General features: G+C 27.3%; 2 protein-coding genes across 7 annotated transcripts; one reads left to right on the forward strand and one right to left on the reverse strand.

Moving 5' to 3' along the window:
• Positions 1 to 619: 619 nt before the first annotated feature.
• LOC130666695 (aryl hydrocarbon receptor nuclear translocator homolog) lies at positions 620 to 14,696 on the forward strand. Of its 6 annotated transcripts, none has more exons than XM_057467909.1 (13): positions 620 to 873; positions 1,232 to 1,280; positions 3,009 to 3,282; positions 6,823 to 6,903; positions 9,096 to 9,256; positions 10,886 to 11,206; positions 11,279 to 11,491; positions 11,804 to 11,983; positions 12,057 to 12,215; positions 12,274 to 12,424; positions 12,509 to 12,911; positions 12,991 to 13,132; positions 13,215 to 14,696. In XM_057467909.1, the coding sequence occupies exons 3-13, from the start codon at positions 3,035 to 3,037 to the stop codon at positions 13,478 to 13,480; spliced, it is 2,325 nt and encodes a 774-aa protein (XP_057323892.1). In that variant the 5' UTR covers positions 620 to 873; positions 1,232 to 1,280; positions 3,009 to 3,034; the 3' UTR covers positions 13,481 to 14,696. The 6 variants fall into 6 exon arrangements, with proteins under 6 accessions (XP_057323892.1, XP_057323894.1, XP_057323893.1 ...); XM_057467911.1 differs by having other exon boundaries at positions 11,831 to 11,983; XM_057467910.1 differs by having other exon boundaries at positions 11,279 to 11,482.
• LOC130666698 (U3 small nucleolar ribonucleoprotein protein MPP10) lies at positions 14,522 to 17,489 on the reverse strand. The gene is made up of 4 exons (XM_057467919.1): positions 17,215 to 17,489; positions 15,685 to 17,104; positions 15,499 to 15,607; positions 14,522 to 15,429 (listed from the first exon to the last, which is right to left on the reverse strand). The coding sequence occupies exons 1-4, from the start codon at positions 17,289 to 17,291 to the stop codon at positions 15,080 to 15,082; spliced, it is 1,956 nt and encodes a 651-aa protein (XP_057323902.1). The 5' UTR covers positions 17,292 to 17,489; the 3' UTR covers positions 14,522 to 15,079.
• Positions 17,490 to 17,854: the final 365 nt, after the last annotated feature.

Raw genomic sequence — 17,854 nt, forward strand, 5'->3', positions numbered from 1 at the left:
AGATTTTAAATTTTATTAAGGCTAGTTTATATTGTACTTTCTTATTGGCTAAAATGTTTTTTCATAAAATTATTTTATTGGCCAATAAAACATTGTTTCACTAAATTAAAATTTGAATTCAATATTTATTTATTTTTTTTAAATATTATATTCAATTGAAAATTACAAAGTGTATTTATTAATTGGTAATGTAAAAAAGATACTTAATAATAATTTAAATATTTATAAAAGTATTTGTTGTTGTTATTTATCCGTCAATCAATCAATCAATAAATTACAATTACGATAGTAAGAATAGTAAACTTGATTATTTTATATTTTAATTATTATATATTATGATTTTGATTGTAGAATAATCGTTCAATGTAAACAAACAATTGAAATTACAGAGGTGTGTGTATATAGATATTGTCTGTAGAAACGGAATAGCCGTCAAGGTGTATCAGCTATAGTTAAAAAAACACATACATGGTGTTTATGAGAGTGAGTTAGTTGAGAGTGGTCGACAAAAGCGACAAAAGCGACAGAATACATGCAAGTACATGAGTACTCTCCTGAATGTATCTAAATGTATGGGAAGATGTGTAATATAAATACAAATACGTGTGTGTAATAGTGTGTTGTAATGTGGGTATGTGAGCCTGCGAGTAGAGCGCTTGGAGTAAAAATAAAACCCAGGATAAAACTTCAAAATGGCGCAACTATTAAGTGTAAACACCCAATTTTTATATATGTCAAGTGATTATTAAATAAACTTTATTAGTATATAAATAAACAATAAAACTATATGTTTAAAAAGTTGTTAAGGTGGGGAGAGGATAATTGTTATTTGAATGTTTACAATCGAAATGTCGATCGCTCATTCATTGACAGGTAAACCAAGTTCTACTACTCGTGCACCAACATTTTAACATTATTAATATTACAATCATTTTCATGACTAAACTTGTAATAATTGTCATTATTACGATTAATATAAACACTCAAAATCAAATTTTCATTTTAAATTCAATCACTTTTTTTACTTATTATTTTTTTTTATTTCAACTTTAATAATTTATATATAATCATTTTAATTTCGGATATTAAGTAGGTTGTATGTAATTATAATAAATTATTTTCATATTTATTAGAGCACTAATATTTTTTTTTAATATCACAAAAACAATACAATTTAAATTATTATTAAATTATGTCTATACTTAATATACTTATTGTTTAAATTTTATAGGGTCTGAACCCACTAAAATGGCTCAAAAACGAGTTGCTAGCAGTATTGGGTAAGTTTTATTAAAAATCATCATTTTTTATTTTATAAATTATAATTATGCTACCTGTTTAATTTATTTATTTTAATAAATGTCGATAAGATTGCATGCTATTTAATTTATAATTTATATTTTTAAAATTACAAAAAACCTCTATGAACGAATATACAGGTACTATTTTTATACACCTGGTAAATTTTTTCTCCTCAAAACAAAAAACAATGTTAATATCACAAAAATAAACTGTAAATAATTTACTCGATATTTAACTTGTTACTGTTTAATTATTAACAAAGCAACATCTAATGGTATATAATTATTAATTTTACATCATAATACATTTATATGAATTATCATTACTGTGAAAATAAAAAAAAAAATTCTCATTATTTTTTACTCTTCCGTTTATTATTTAAAGCTGCTATTCTCATTGGAAGAAAAAAAAATGTTATAGTTTGCGTAAAAATAAATTTATATGTATATAATTAAAATAAATTAAAGATCGAAAAGAGTAAAAATAATAAATGTGTTAATTTATGAATTATTTTAAAAATGCAGATTGTATGTAACATTAAAGTAATACATATATTACACAGTGAATGATAAAGTTTGTAGTGGGAGAAGTAATAGTTCCCCCTCGACAGGACAGAAACACGGTACATTATGCCACTATAGTGGAATCAGGGAATCAGGGGAATCAGTCACTGGTAGAACGTGGGTGGTGACGAGTCGAAACTATCTGTTGTTGTTTCTAAATTCATTTTTTTAAATTAAATTATCGCCGTGTTTATGATATTCGAAAAAAATTTTACCTCGTGTTCTTATGATTATATCTCACGTGGTTCAATGCAACATGCGACTTGTTTTAAATAAATATATTTATATACTGACAACACATATTATAGTAATGAAAATAATAAATATTTAGTGTTTTATTATTATTTATCAACAGTATATTTAAATTTAATTAATATACTTAAATAGATAATATTTTTCTATGTCTGTTTTAAAATGAAAAAAATAGTTATATTAATCAAAAGTTTATATCTGTACAGTTATTTATGTACAAATATCTTGTATGAAAACTTAATATTTATTTAATCTCTGGAAATTTTAATTAGCTATAAACAGATTACGCAATTGTTTATATTAATATTTGTGGATATCAAAATGCCGTGAATTAATAGTGTTTTGTAAATGTCTATTTTATACAGTAATGCGAGTTAAAAAAAAAAGAAAAAAAAAACTGAAAAAATATGTTTTTTACGAGATTAAAGACTAATAATTGGTTATAAATATTATCAGCATGTAAAATAAAAATTTTGTGCAACGTGTTACGCGATCATACGACAGAAACTAATAACATACGATATGAGGATATAAATAAGTAAATAAATAATAATAATAATATTTTTTCTGTTAGACATTGTGTTTTAACATGAGAAAGTGTCCCCGTATTAAAAAACTTTCCAAATAAAAAAGCAACCGAAATTGGACTTAGATAAAAACGATTTCTCAATTGGCTTTGATTTATAATTTGGTCAGGTATCAGATATTCAAAACAAAAAAAATAAATAAAGTGCAACAGGAATATAAAAAAAAAGTGTTTTATAAGTAATTTTGTGTAAAAAATTCAGTGCAATTGGATGTTAACAACTAAAGATATATATATGTAAAAGTATATACAACTATATATTTTTATTTATATATATATATATATATAAATATAATTTTAATAAGCCATCAAGATAGAGTATCCAAGTGACATGTACGGTGGTGGAACGGGTGGCACGGAGTATGGAGTAGGCCTCGGACCCGGTCCTTCACATTACGTTCCCCAACCATCAAGTCACATAGCTTACCAATTGGGAACAGCACCCCCACTGGTTGGGGGTCTACCACTTGGAGCTGGTGGGCCTCCTCCCGGAAGTCAGCTACTGTCTTACGGGCAAAACTTATCACCGCATCACGTACAACAGCCGCAAAATGACTCGCCGCAGTCTAAAAGACGGAGGTAAATTCTTGATGAATTTAACAGTAATGTTATTGTTATATATTAAATGACAACACACGGCTATTGACTATATACAGCATCAATTTTTTTACATTCCACTGTATTATCCATCTCAAAGATTTAATTTTATTACAAAATACACATGAAATCAAATTTTAATGTTCAATTTATCTTAAATTCTTTTTTTAATAAATTTTATCATTTTAAATATATATCAAAATTTTAAAGAATATTTTTTATTTTTATAATCAACAAAAAGTTTATTATTACTTTGATCTTTTATATTTCTTTAAATGATGATAATTTTATCTCTAACCAAAATGTTTTTTTTATACATAGACATATATAAACCAGTATCATCCGTATTAAAAACTGTAAACGCTTTTTTATCTACAAGTTGGCATTGAAATTATATTTTATAAATTGTTATAATTATCCTAAATGTCCAAGTTATACTTTGATTTTTTTTTTTTATATTGAGATTTAATGAATTGATATTTTATTCCCGTTTAATAATCGTAAATTATTTTTAAAAAATTATATAAATTTAGAAGAATTATAAACAAATGTCGGTAAATTTGATACTACTATTTATAAAAGTTTTTTCAACAAAATTCATTATAACATATAACAGTCATAACAATATTTAACTCGGTTGTTTAAGAAATATAAACTACTGTTCTTTTATACATTATCAAGTAACACTTTTGTTTACATATTATTTTTTTCGAAAAAAAAAACAAAAAAAATAAATAAATTTAACTCAGAATTAATTAATGATCTTTGAGGGGCTGTTTTGTATTTTGAAATATATGAAATTAATAATCTTTTATGTATTTTTATATACATCATATGTATATTGAATATCTCTCTTTACACAGTAAAATAAAAAGGTTGTTTACACAGAGATTTTCGTAATGTCTCTCTTGTGTACATGACGTGTGAATTTATCAATGTGTTATATTAATGACAAATGTAAAACCCATTAGTTGTACAACATGTCACGTAGTGGAGATTTGCGGTTATCAATAAATTTCATGGATCACCTGAAAGACAAACTATCATTATTGTCATTATTATCATTAAAAAAAAATATATATATTATATTTAAAGTTTGTTGCTCTTTTTATTTACAATATTGTAAATTATTTTTATGTTTATTTAATATATACATATAAATATAATAGATAGTTTTCGAGTAGTTAATAATGTACTGTTTATAAAGCTACTCACGCGACACGATAGTTGCCTATAAAGTTTCATAATCAAATAGGAATGTATATTACACGCGGCTTTAGTCAATATAACAAAAAATAATTTAAATTTATTTAAAATAAATTATCTTAATTTTTAATTTATTAAATACATGATAGTTTTCTTTATCAAAAAATGTAGTGAAACATTAAAGCTTTACATTTACTCTAATGACCAATGATAAACAAATTACATAGACGTCAGAAATTGTCTGCAGGCTAGTTTGATATCTTAATTTTGTTTGTAGATAATTTATTTAAGAAAAAAAAAAAAGTATAAATATATTGACTGATATTTATCTGTTTGGTGACCAATGACGTAGCTGGAGAACGAATAAGAGGCATATGGCATAGAGAGTCTTAGAGTCACGGACCGCCCCTTCTCGCGTGGTGTTGGGCTCTTATAAAGTTAACGGGGTCTCCGCTGCCAATAGCAGACTATCGTTTTAATATGCAATACCTCTATCCATCGACTATAAAGCTATAAAATAAATATAAAATAAAAATAAAAAAAAATAAAATTATCCTTACGACGAATGTTGAATTTTAAAACCTTTCATCCGTTCATTGAAAGATTTTAGGAAATTTCTTTAGATCAAGATTCATTTATATGTTGAAAAGTGAAAAATTTTGATAAAATATATGAGATTACTAAAAAAAATATAATATATTTACAAAAGAATAGAAACATTAATGCCACTGGAACATTTATGTTTTCGATCTTAAAATAAGATTATATTTAACATTTTTTTTCTCTATTCATTATTTTTTTTTTTTTGCTAGATTTATATTTTCTTAACTTTTCCACAGCAATATATACGAAAAATAAAATAAAATGACTTGGAATTACAATAATCTTAACATAACTTTAAAAGAAAAAAAGAATAAATTTAAGGTCAAAAGTTGCTTTTGACCACTGACGACGATTATAAAGCATTCAATGTTAATATATTCGGGTAAATAAGATGCAAAGACGCGATTCAAGAAATTGAAATAAGAAGCAAAAAATAGAGAAAGAGAGAAAAAGTGACCCTTCACGACAACCCATGAAGATATAACAAAGAGATAGAATAAATTTTTCAGAGTTGTTTCGAGAAAAGGATGTACAGATGTCATCGCCGGAAGAACTAGTTCGTTTTACTCCAAAAGAAGAAAAAACAAATTTTTTTTTTCTCAATTTAAATAACAATAAAGAAAAAGAATAATAATTTTATATATACATATATAAAAAAAATACTTGATCTTTTAATATCAATTATTTTATGTACATTACATCATCAGAAAAAAAAAATGATGAATAATAAAATGGAATAATGTATATATCAGAAATGTATAACATTAAACAGAGCAAAGATTCATAAAGAAGAAAGAAAAAATAAATAAAGACAATGAGAAAAGAGTCTTGAGAAAGACTTCTAGTATATAGACAAGAGACTTACCCGGATGTGCTCTCAGCTCTACACCCTCAGAAGAGGGTGGCGGGGGGTCACGGGTACCTCAAGGAAAAGGATACAACGACTCGACTCGACAGTGGAAAGAGATGGGATAGTAGGATATCCTCGCTCCTTTGCTTCAGGGTCAGAACCGTGCATCACTCGTGTTTCTCTTCTCTTCCTACTCTTTGACTTGTTCTTTTTTATTATTTATTTTTTGTTTTTATTATTATTATTATTATTATTTTTTTCGTTCTATTCTATTGTTATTTTTTTTTTTCTTCATCTTAATCTTGTTATTCTTTTTTCTCGTATTGCCAGATTTGTGTACAGTATTGAGGATGAACGAGTAGTAAGATACTTTCCTTACAAGTATCTTTACCTCTTTTTATTTTCTCTTCATCGTGGTTGAAATGTTCCAGCGGTAATGAGGATCGCTGATGGATTTACAACCGTCGATCCAATTGATGAGGCTTGTTATTCTCTACAACTATTTGCTGATCAACGGGATCTTTAGTCGACCAAGAACAACTTTAATTTAATACTATTTTATAATTATAATTCGTGTGTACCAAATACACACCCTAAAAAACTACCAAGTGGATAAATGAATTTTTATTTTACTCACTATATATTTTGTTTAAGGCAATACATATGTACTTATTATTGTTCTTATTATGATTATAATTTATAATAATTCAATGTATGTAATAAAAAAAAAAAACGAAAAAAAAAAGAAATCAGTGAAATTATTTATTGTCCTTTTTATTTTTTTTTCCTCGTGGGAATAATAGTACGTGTATAGCTATCAAGATACTTGTATAATAAAAATAACAATCAATCATTTGTTTCAGATCTGACGAGGATGATCCCAGTGGAGGAAAGTACCGAAGAATCGAGGACGACAATTTGCAGGACAAGGAAAGATTTGCAAGGTGAATATAAAATAAAATAATCTTTTTATATTCATATGCATATATGTACATTTGAAATATTATTTATTATCTAATTACATACACTCATTTGAAATGTCTAATCAATTAGATATACATACCACGAAAGATAATAATAGTACAAACCAATAAGAATAATCATTTATAATATCATATTTTATTTTTATATAGCTATTATATAAAAACTTTTAAAAATTAACCGATTGAAGAACAAGTTGAAATAATTAGTTTATATTATATACTATTTCTCGAATATTCTTTTTTTTCTTTTATATATATTTATGCACTATCTTTGATGTACCTACCAAAGAAAATTTACGTGTGTTAATATATATATACAATGATTTGCTCAGCAATGCAAAGTCGCGCCGATATAGAGGAATGAGAAGCCTCTGGCGGATCTCTGAGTTTGCCGTGGGAACATGAGATACACTCTCGACATATCTATACGGTCCATTCGCGTGGTCGTTGTGTCGTCGTCGTCGTTAATCGTGAATGATCTAAAATATTGCGGATCTTAATAATAATTACATTTTAATTCTTTGAATATGAATATAAAAATAAAACAAAAAAAAAAATAATTAAAATGAAATAACGTATTGATTAAATAAAAATGTTATTATGTCTATAATAAATACTAGATATATAACAGTTATAAAGACAGATTTAAAAGTAATTTATATTAGTAAGAGTTGAGTGTAAAAATTGTATGGTTTAAGTTGCACCATGGCATGCCATAAGCCATAAAGGTGGTATGATGTCGCGAGCGAGGGAGTGAGGGAGTGAGGGAGCAAGGGAACGAGCAAGGAAAAGCATCACTTTTAAGTTAATAACGCTATTACTGAGCATCTTATCTTGCCGCGAGTAGTCTACACCGTGCGGTCATTTCTACTCTACCTTTATTCCTTATTCCACTCACCTTATTCAATTTGGTCCACCCTCTTATAAATTATACTTTCTATCTCTTACTCTTTATTATTATTATTATTATTTATTTCTTATATTATTACTTTGATGTATATATATATATGATTTTATATTCTTTAAAATGTAAAATTGTAGACTTACAATGATGTTTTGGTTTGTACGATTATTAAGAACGTAGAGTGCTGTAGCATAAGCAGTAACATAAACAGCAACAGCAGGACAGAACAGTTTCTTGTGAATTGCAACTTCTTGACGCATTCCAGCGGTTAACCGAGCAGTTAAAATCCAATGAGTTTTCCTCACTACACATATTTTAACGTATATTTTTCTACACATCTAATTTAAATGTACTGTCAAAATTCACGCCACAATAAATTTCATTTACTTAACATGATAATTATACCGGTTTACATCATAATAAATATATAATTAATTTAAATGATTATAATTAAATCTCATAAATCATATCGAGTAAAAAATATACATTTATTATATTTCGTATTTATAATAAAAAAAATCTAAAAAAGATTAAGGATGCAAACGTACTGGATAGGAGTTAGATACGCTCGATGGACTTGAAGTACGCGAGCAAGCAGCTTCGTATAGCGGCTGACCTCTGACCTCACAACAGTCCTCTCACTCCTTTCTTTATATATATACTATCATGCTATCATGCGGTTTATACTTATGCTTTGGCATATTTTAAATACAAATCGAAAAATTTATTTGTTTAAATTTTAACTCTATTTTAAATTACTACTATAAATTCTCTACAGATTTCATACTTGTAAATTTTATTATTATTGAATGGATTATTTTCGGAGGTATTTGTACTCACTATTTATTTCGAGTGAACCAACAGGTTGCTCCTCCAATAATATATATTATATAAAACTCTTGAGATAGGTAAGGTATAAAGGTCGAGGAAAATTTTCCGTTAACGTGACAAAGAGATTTCCTGACTACTTATGTTCTTCACTTGATAACGACAACGACCATTAGCTATATATTATCTTTTAAAATCAATATACATTTTCAACTTATTGATAACTTAAAATATTATTTTTTTTTGTGCCCGCTCCGATTGATATTTGAGTTGTTATATATAATTATAAGAAATTTTATGTATGTAATTTCATTAAAGTAATGAAATTCTTGGTATGTCAGTAAATCGGATGTGCTCATGAGGTGCACCGGTTGTATAATAATAGATATTTTATAAATAATAAAAATATTTTTTGAAATAGCCGAGAAAATCATTGTGAAATCGAACGTCGAAGGAGGAATAAGATGACAGCGTACATTACCGAGCTTTCGGATATGGTTCCAACATGCTCAACTTTAGCGCGAAAACCAGATAAACTTACTATACTAAGGATGGCAGTTGCTCATATGAAAGCACTTAGAGGTAATGTTTTATTCATTTTTATAATATTTCAGATATTCGGACGATGATAATTTTATCATTTTTTATATCTTTTACCTTTTGTTAAAATAAAAAAATTTTATTAATAATTTTATAGTCTGGATCAATACAATTAAATAATTAACCAGTTTCACTTAATAAGTTAGTAATAAATTTAAGTTTAATATACATAAAATTATCATTACTAAACAAATTTTTTTTTTCGTTTATCTGACAAATCTGTTTCCCCGTAGTGCAATTGAAATATGTACATTTTTTTTTTCTTTTTTATTTTCGATGATTAATTAAATATTTATATTTGAGAATAAAAAAATTAAACTTCCTGCTTGAAATATCAATTATATTTAAAGTTGACATTTAGTCGACAGTAATCTTTCACAAGCGATAAGTTATCCCCATTGGTTTTGCGATTTGGCACGTAGCCCGTTCAATGACTGAAATCAGTATGTATTATGGAAGGAGACAAATAGCAATCCAAACTAATATAAACGATTTACTCAAGTATATATAAAAATAAAATGTATTTTAGTGAAGTTATAAGTTATAATTTATAATAAAAATTAAAAAAAAGCATAGTTACACCACAAGGTACTAATTTACCTAGAAATAAAAGAGACATCATCGTGGTTAAGGATCAGCAGCACTGAGAGTGGGCATATCGAATGCAAAAGACACAATATATGCTTCCGGTGGTGGCATGGGTGGAGTTACCGGTCGACCGGTCGTCTTCTTTAGTCGAACATGCGTAACCACACAACACATACACATACCCATATATACTTAGATATATATAAATATATAAATTTATATTAGAGATTGTTGCGTGTGTAAGCATGTACAGGTAGACAGCAGTAGCGAGTAGATTGCTACGCGTATCGGTGGAGCGTCGCATTGTTTATAGCCACTTCTCCTCTTTCCCGACAACAGTGCTACTGAATACAAATTGCTCTAAGAGAAGAGCTCTCTCTTTCTTTCTCTCTTTTTTTTTTTATTTTTTATTTTTTTTTTCTCTGTCTTACTCTTTATAACTCTTTACCTGATGGTTTCCAGGAGGGATAACCACCTTATATACATATCCCAACACACACGTTTCACGATTATTTGAGGGAGAGAGTTCGGGATCGACGATCGCGAAAAAAAAAATTTTAATATTATTATTATTTTATTTTATTTTATTTCCTTTAATTTTTTATTACCTTTTGTTTTACAACCGTGAATACTAGTGTCATCATTTGATTCTATTAGCATTTATTAAATACATACATAACTCAAATATATAAAACATTTTTATTTATTTATTTAGTTTAACGAGTAAAAAGTAATGATTAGTTAAAAAAAAAATGTTTATAAAGTGATGGTAACGAAGGTCACGATCAGAACCTTCCATAGATCTTGTTTGGAAGTCGTTAAAGTTCTTTTTCCTGGAATTTGTTGTATATCGGAGTGAAGATCGCATATCGGTTGCGCTCTTGCTGCCTCCCAGGATCCTGTCCGCTTACCAATTCTGATCTTGCACTTTGATACTTAACTTATATAAGTTTTGTATATGTCGTCAATACATATATACATACATAAATATATGATTGTTATTATTATTATTATTATCAACAGGTACGGGCAACACAAGTGCTGATGGAACTTATAAACCTTCATTTCTTACGGACCAAGAATTGAAGCATTTAATATTAGAAGCAGCGGATGGTTTTCTTTTCGTTGTTAGCTGTGATACTGGCAGAATCATTTATGTATCAGACTCTGTTGCGCCAGTTTTAAATTATTCTCAAAGTGAATGGTATGGTTCAAGTTTATATAGCCAAGTACATCCGGATGATACGGAAAAGGTTCGCGAACAATTGAGTGCTTCAGAGCCTCAACATGCTGGCAGGATACTCGATCTTAAAACTGGGACAGTTAAAAAAGAAGGACATCAATGTTTGTATACTTTTTTTAAATTATTTATAATATTTTTTAATACATAATAATAATAATAATTTTTTTGTACAGCTTCTGTGAGACTGAGTATGGGATCAAGAAGAGGCTTTATATGTCGTATGAAGGTTGGTAACCTCCAGACCTCGGGCGACATGGCTGCTGCACAGGGCCTACATCGTTTGAAACAGAGAAATTCACTGGGACCACCAGCGAGAGACGGGCAAAGTTACGCTGTTGTTCACTGCACGGGGTATATCAAAAATTGGCCCCCCACTGGTGAGTTTGGTACGGGTCTTTCGACCATATTATTCCATTGTTCCTATCGGCATTTTATTTCAAACTTTTATTCTTATTATTTCCTATTTTTTTTTTATTATTATTATTATTATTATTATTATTACAACAAATAGAAATGTACAGGCATGTTAATGTTTTGATTTTCGTATTCGTTTAAATTTATTTTAACGTTCATAGTAAGTAGTAAATAGAAATAAAAAAAAAATGATAGATTTGATAGAAAAAAACAAAAAAAAATAGAGTATAAATTTAGTAGAGCCAACAGGGAACAGTGGACTAACATGTTATTCTACACTGTAGGTGATTTTGTTCCCCCGTGTGTACCAGGTGTGGGTTTAGGTGACAGAGGTGTTCAAGCTAGTGCCGATGGCGTTGTTTCAGAAGATGTTACCTCCCATTGCTGTCTGGTGGCTATTGGACGATTACAAGTTACCAGTACACCAAATACCAGTGATTTGACTGGTGGCAATAGTAATAATGGTATTTATTCATTTTTTTAAATAAAATAAATAAATAATAATGTAAATATTAATTTTTTAAATTAATTTTATAGAATTTATTTCACGTCATTCTGCGGAAGGTAAATTTACTTTTGTTGATCAAAGGGTTGGTCATATACTAGGATACGCGCCGTCTGAACTTCTGGGACATCAATGTTATGAATTTTTTCATCAAGAAGATTTACCACATATGCGAGAAAGTTTTGATCAAGGTAATTTTACTAATTCATAATTTTAATATATATATATTATATATATTTTTTTTTTTAGTTTTGAAACTTAAAGGACAAGTAATATCAGCCGTGTATCGGTTTCGTGCTAAAAATCGTGACTGGATATGGTTGAGAACATCTGCATTTGCATTTTTGAATCCATGTTCACAAGAAGTTGAATATATCGTTTGCACCAATACAACTGCTAAGTAAGTTATTTAAATAAAATTTAAAGTTTATTAAATTATTTAAAATTTAAAATTTAAAAAATATATATTTTTTTTAAATTATAGATCCCTCCATCCTGGTAGTGATACACAAGTAGCAGCAACAGCAGCAGGAGCAGCATCAGCAGCAGTAGTTGCAACCACAGCAGAAAGTGAAGCTGTAACTCCGTATGGTCATCATAGTTTGGATTATTCATTACAGCGACAACATTCAAGAGAACCAATGTATCCAACCCATCATATGATGCAGCAACCCCATCCAGCAGCTGTTGTTGCTTCAGGACCACCACAACCTAGACCAGCAAGCAATCAAAATCATGTATATCAAGGTTATGAAGCTACTCAATCACCAATAGCTTATGGCTCACCTAATCAACAAAATCCATCGTCGACAGTATTAAATAGAATGCAAAAACCAGCAAATACATCACCATCGCCAATTCAACAACCGTGGAATATTGGTCGACAGGTAAATAAATAAATAAATAAATAAATAAATAAACAGATAAATATTTATATATTTTTTTTTAAATAATAATAAATTACAGCAACCAGTAACAGAAGGATACCAATACAGTCAACTGAGTCCATCTAGATCACCAAGTGGACCTACTTATACTCAATTAAGTAGTGGCGCTAGAACACCTGCTTCACAATATCATTCAATCACAACAGTGCCTAACAATCCGAGTAAATAAATTATTTATTATTTATTTATAATAGATAATAATAATAATTATAATATACAAAAAAATGTTAATTATTTTAAAAGGTATGTGGGCTTGGCAAGCCCAACAGCATCAAGCACAGCAGCAAGATGGTGGACAAGCTAATCCACAAGTGACAGGTCAACCTCAGCCTACTCATGGTCCTCACGGTCCTCATGGTTCTCATGGTTCTCACAGTACTCACGGTTCTCAAGGAGGTCATGGACCACATCAACCACAGGAGCTCTCTGATATGTTACAAATGCTCCAAGAGCAAGGTGGAGCTTCCGGATTTGAAGAATTAAATATGTTCAATACGAATTTTGAGTAGCGATAATTAAAAACTATATCAATATCTAATAATAATGATATTTAAATTTCGTGGCTTTGTGCTGTGGAGTATTTTTAAGTACCTATTCAAGTGAAAAATTTTATTTTTATTTTATTTTTCTCACCGGGAGATAATCCCTAGAAGCACTTAATACTCCCGTCGCACCTGTTACACCAAAAGGTTTGTAAGTAGCTTTTAAAAAGTTATTTCTTCATTAAAATTATAATATTACAACGGATTAGATGAAAACATTAAACAGATAAAAACACACATTACTTCAAGACACGCACATTGTCATTCCGTTTTATTATAAAAACAAAAATCAAATATAAATATCACACGCGCAAATAAAAACTCAAATGTACAATGATATTATTATTATTATTATTATTATTATTAATATTCAAAAAAAAAAAAATATTTTAAGTTGATATTTTAAGTTTAACAAAAAAGTATAATTCGTGATTAAAGATTTTTTTTTATTTTTAAATGATATGATTTATATACATATATTTTATTGTACAAAACAATTATCTATTGCGTGGTACTTTTAATTATTTAATAATGAATACATAAATATCAATATAATTAGATTTTATTTTAAAAATATTTCATTCCATTACTGAAAATAATAATAATAATAGTAATTATTAATATTTTTTTAAGTATATAATTTATAATTTTTAAGTTTAAATTAAATAAAAAAAATCTCAGCGCCTGGTCTCTATGTAATCATAATAATTTTAATTGAAGCTTAAAAATAGCAAAGTATGACTAGCTTAAAATTATCATTATTTTTAAATAGGTATTTGTAATTATAACAGTGCAATCATCTATGACAAATACTTTTGAAAAAAATTGTTTAAATAACAATAATGTACAAAATTATATAATTCAATTTGCTTGTCTGTATGACACAATTTTTAGGTATTATTAAGAATCAAAAAGATAAAAAAAAGAAAACAAAAAAAAAAAAAAAAATACAAAAAAAAAACTAATTATAGATAATGTTACCGCCTATAAGTAATTAACGTATAAGTGGTCATGCGTGATTTGTTGCATTTGTACATGTTTAGCAATTTTTCGGATAATATAAAAATGACAAACTAGCATATCATATTAGTAAAAACAAAAATTAAATTTAATTGAAAAGAAAAAAAAAATTTTTTCACTAATGTACGGGTTATGAATATGAGTTGTAATTTTTTTCAAGTCATTTTGCAGTATTATTTCCTTTTCTTTACCTTAAACCACCACCATCATCCCAACAATTACAATGTGTAATATTTAAATCAATCAAAAACGTTATAGCGTTTTTATTACAAACTAATTTCTAACGTTTTGTTTTGGTTTTAGAATTTTTAATTATAAGATGACATTAAATTCTTTTTTAACACATTGTACACTATAAGTAATTACATTTTTTCTTTTCCTTATTTTTTATTTAAAATATCTCAAACTAAAAACTAATGTGTGTATAATTTGTTATATGATTTAAAATAATTATAAGACATTAGTATGTCTTGAAATAATGAATATAATTAAAAAGAGAAAAAAATAAGTAATTAGATTTTATTTATGTAAAATGATACTTTTTATTTACAATTTGTATTTAATCGCAGATGAATTGTTATTTTTTTTCTTATCTAATTTATTATTTATTGACTTTTCATTAGATTTTTCTTGCAACTTTGCAAAGAAATCGGTGGATGATTTTGAAGTTTTGACATTTGACGAACTAACTGTTCTAATATTACGATCTGTTGTCAATTTTTTAATAAGCACATCTTTAACTATTTTACCTTGTTTTTTATTATCTATTAAACTCTTTTCTTTGTTTTCTATTGCTTTTTGTTTTAATCTTTGAACTTTCTTTTTCTTTCTTCGCTGTCGATTTTTATCTGTATCAGTACGCTCTGACTCACCAATGAGATCTCCACGTTTTTTAACTGTAAAAATAAAATTCATTGAATTTATATAAAAGTTAAATTTTTTGATTAACGGATATAAAAATTTACCTTGAATTTCTTCAGGAGCCAAAAGAGTAGCATCTGCAGTTGCCACAGGAGCAACTTCTTCCATATTTATCGCAGGTAAATTACTAATAATTTTAATATCTGGTTGAGCCTATAAATATTTATAATAATAATAATTATTTTAGTTTTTAAAAATAAACAATCGATATAATAATAGCAAATAATTACCGGCTTTGGAGTACAATGATAGTTAGATAATGCATCAAGTTTATTAATTAAGGATTGTATACCCTGACGAATTTCTTTAAATTCTTTAGATTCTTCTTCTTCTCTCTCTTGATTGTCAGGATCGAGTGTTTGTTTTTGCTTCAAATAAGCATCTTGATAAATTTCAGATAAACTCTTTTTACTTTTTTCCTGATCCATAACCAATTTTTTTTTATATTCCATCGGAGTTTCAATAGGTTTTATTTTTCTTTCAACATCATCCCAAGCTTTATCTTTAATTCGTTGTTTTATTATTTCTTCAAGTTTTAAATTTGTTGTTTCTGTCATAATTGGAGCTGGTCTTGATGTTACATCAAATTCAAGATATTCTTCTAATAATGAATTTGGTGGACGACTAGTTGCCGTTACTTCACCTCTCAATTGCCAGGGTTTCTTTGAAATAGCTGCTGTCTCCAATTCTTTTATTTTCTTATCTACTCGTTCTTTACGATTTTCAAATGATGATTTTGTTTCCATTGTTTCTTCTTCTTCTTCTTCTTCAACATCTGATTTATTATTATCATTATCAACACTATCGAAATCAGAATCTGTGTTATTCATTAAATTAAATTTAACACGTTTATTATTACCATCAGTGTCTTTTACTCTTTTTATTTTTTTATTTCCAATATTATCATCATTGTTATCATGATCTGAATCTAATTCATCTTGAGCAACATTTTCAACATCATCATCATCATCTGCACTTTCAGGACTATCAAAAAAGTCTGCATACTTGAGCATTCTACCATCTTCATTATCATCATCATCATCATCATCGTCGTCATCATTATCATCATTTTCTAAATAATTATCAAATAAATCAATAGATTCTTCACTCGAGTCATCTGAATCATCAGGTTTATTTTGTAATTCTTTTTTATCTTCTTTAGTAAGAAACTCATCAAGTTGATTTAATTTAAAAAATTTATCATCTACAATAGATGATTTTTTGTGTTTGTATTTCATTTTTTTAGTTTTTGATTTACTGTCAATTTCACGATCAGAATCAATTTCGTCTTCATATTCCATTTCATCATTAACTTTTTCATCTTCGTCTTGATCTTCTTCTTTTTCTTGTTCATCATCATCATTGTTGTTATCTTCAAGTTGATTTTCTGATTCTTGTGTAATTGGTAATTTAAATAAATTTTTTTTTGCAACTATATGAGATATATTTGTTATAAAATCTGGAATAACTGATTCATTTTGTAATTCTAATTGCTGCCAAATATGTTCTTCGTCAACATTTTCAATAATAAGCTCGGGCAGAGCATTATGATTACTGTTATTTTTTTTAACATTATTTGTTTCAGCTTTAGTAAAGTCATACAAATTTTTAAGTGAATTTCTTATTTCTAGCTCAGCATCATTTTGTACACTAGAATAAAAAATAATAAAATTAATAAATTATTTTTATTGCCTATGAAGATAACCTAAAATTTTTATAAGCTTATATTGTAAAATAAAAATAAAATATTATTAATATACCTTAAAAATTTTTCTGGTTTTTTAGTATTTGTTTGGATCGTCGCGAGAACTTGTCTAATAATCTTATTTTCATTCATTTTAAATCACTTTATATCTAGCAGTAACATGTATAATTTAACCAAACCACGTGTTTAAATTTATTTATCAACAGCATCAATAGTCATCCAATGAACAAGCGAGATGGAAAGAAGCCTGTGTGATTTGTAATTTATTTTTGAATCATGATTTAGTTGACAGATGGCAGTAAAGTCTTAAGCTGATGTTGATTTTACATGGAAAATTCAAATAGACCAATCTGTATTCTGTAATGTATTTAAAAACACATCCTTGCTTTAAGAATTGTTAAAAACTTAAAAACTTGTACTTTAATTTTAAATAAAAACATTTACGTATTTATCGTTTCTTTTGCTCGCCAATCAGGATGATATAAATTTCTTTTTAAATTTTTTATTTATCAACAAAGATTAAGTTTTTAATTTTCTAACTTTTTTAATTTTATACCTTTAAGGCTAACGCACATCAACTAATAAGTGACGGTAACCACTGGAGCCACTAGAATGTGGCATCAAGATTTACACACACAATACACATATATATATACATATATGTTTAGTATGGTTTACGTTTACGGACTTACGGT

This window comes from Microplitis mediator, chromosome 4 (assembly GCF_029852145.1).
Source record: "Microplitis mediator isolate UGA2020A chromosome 4, iyMicMedi2.1, whole genome shotgun sequence".
NCBI classification, from domain to species: domain Eukaryota; kingdom Metazoa; phylum Arthropoda; class Insecta; order Hymenoptera; family Braconidae; genus Microplitis; species Microplitis mediator.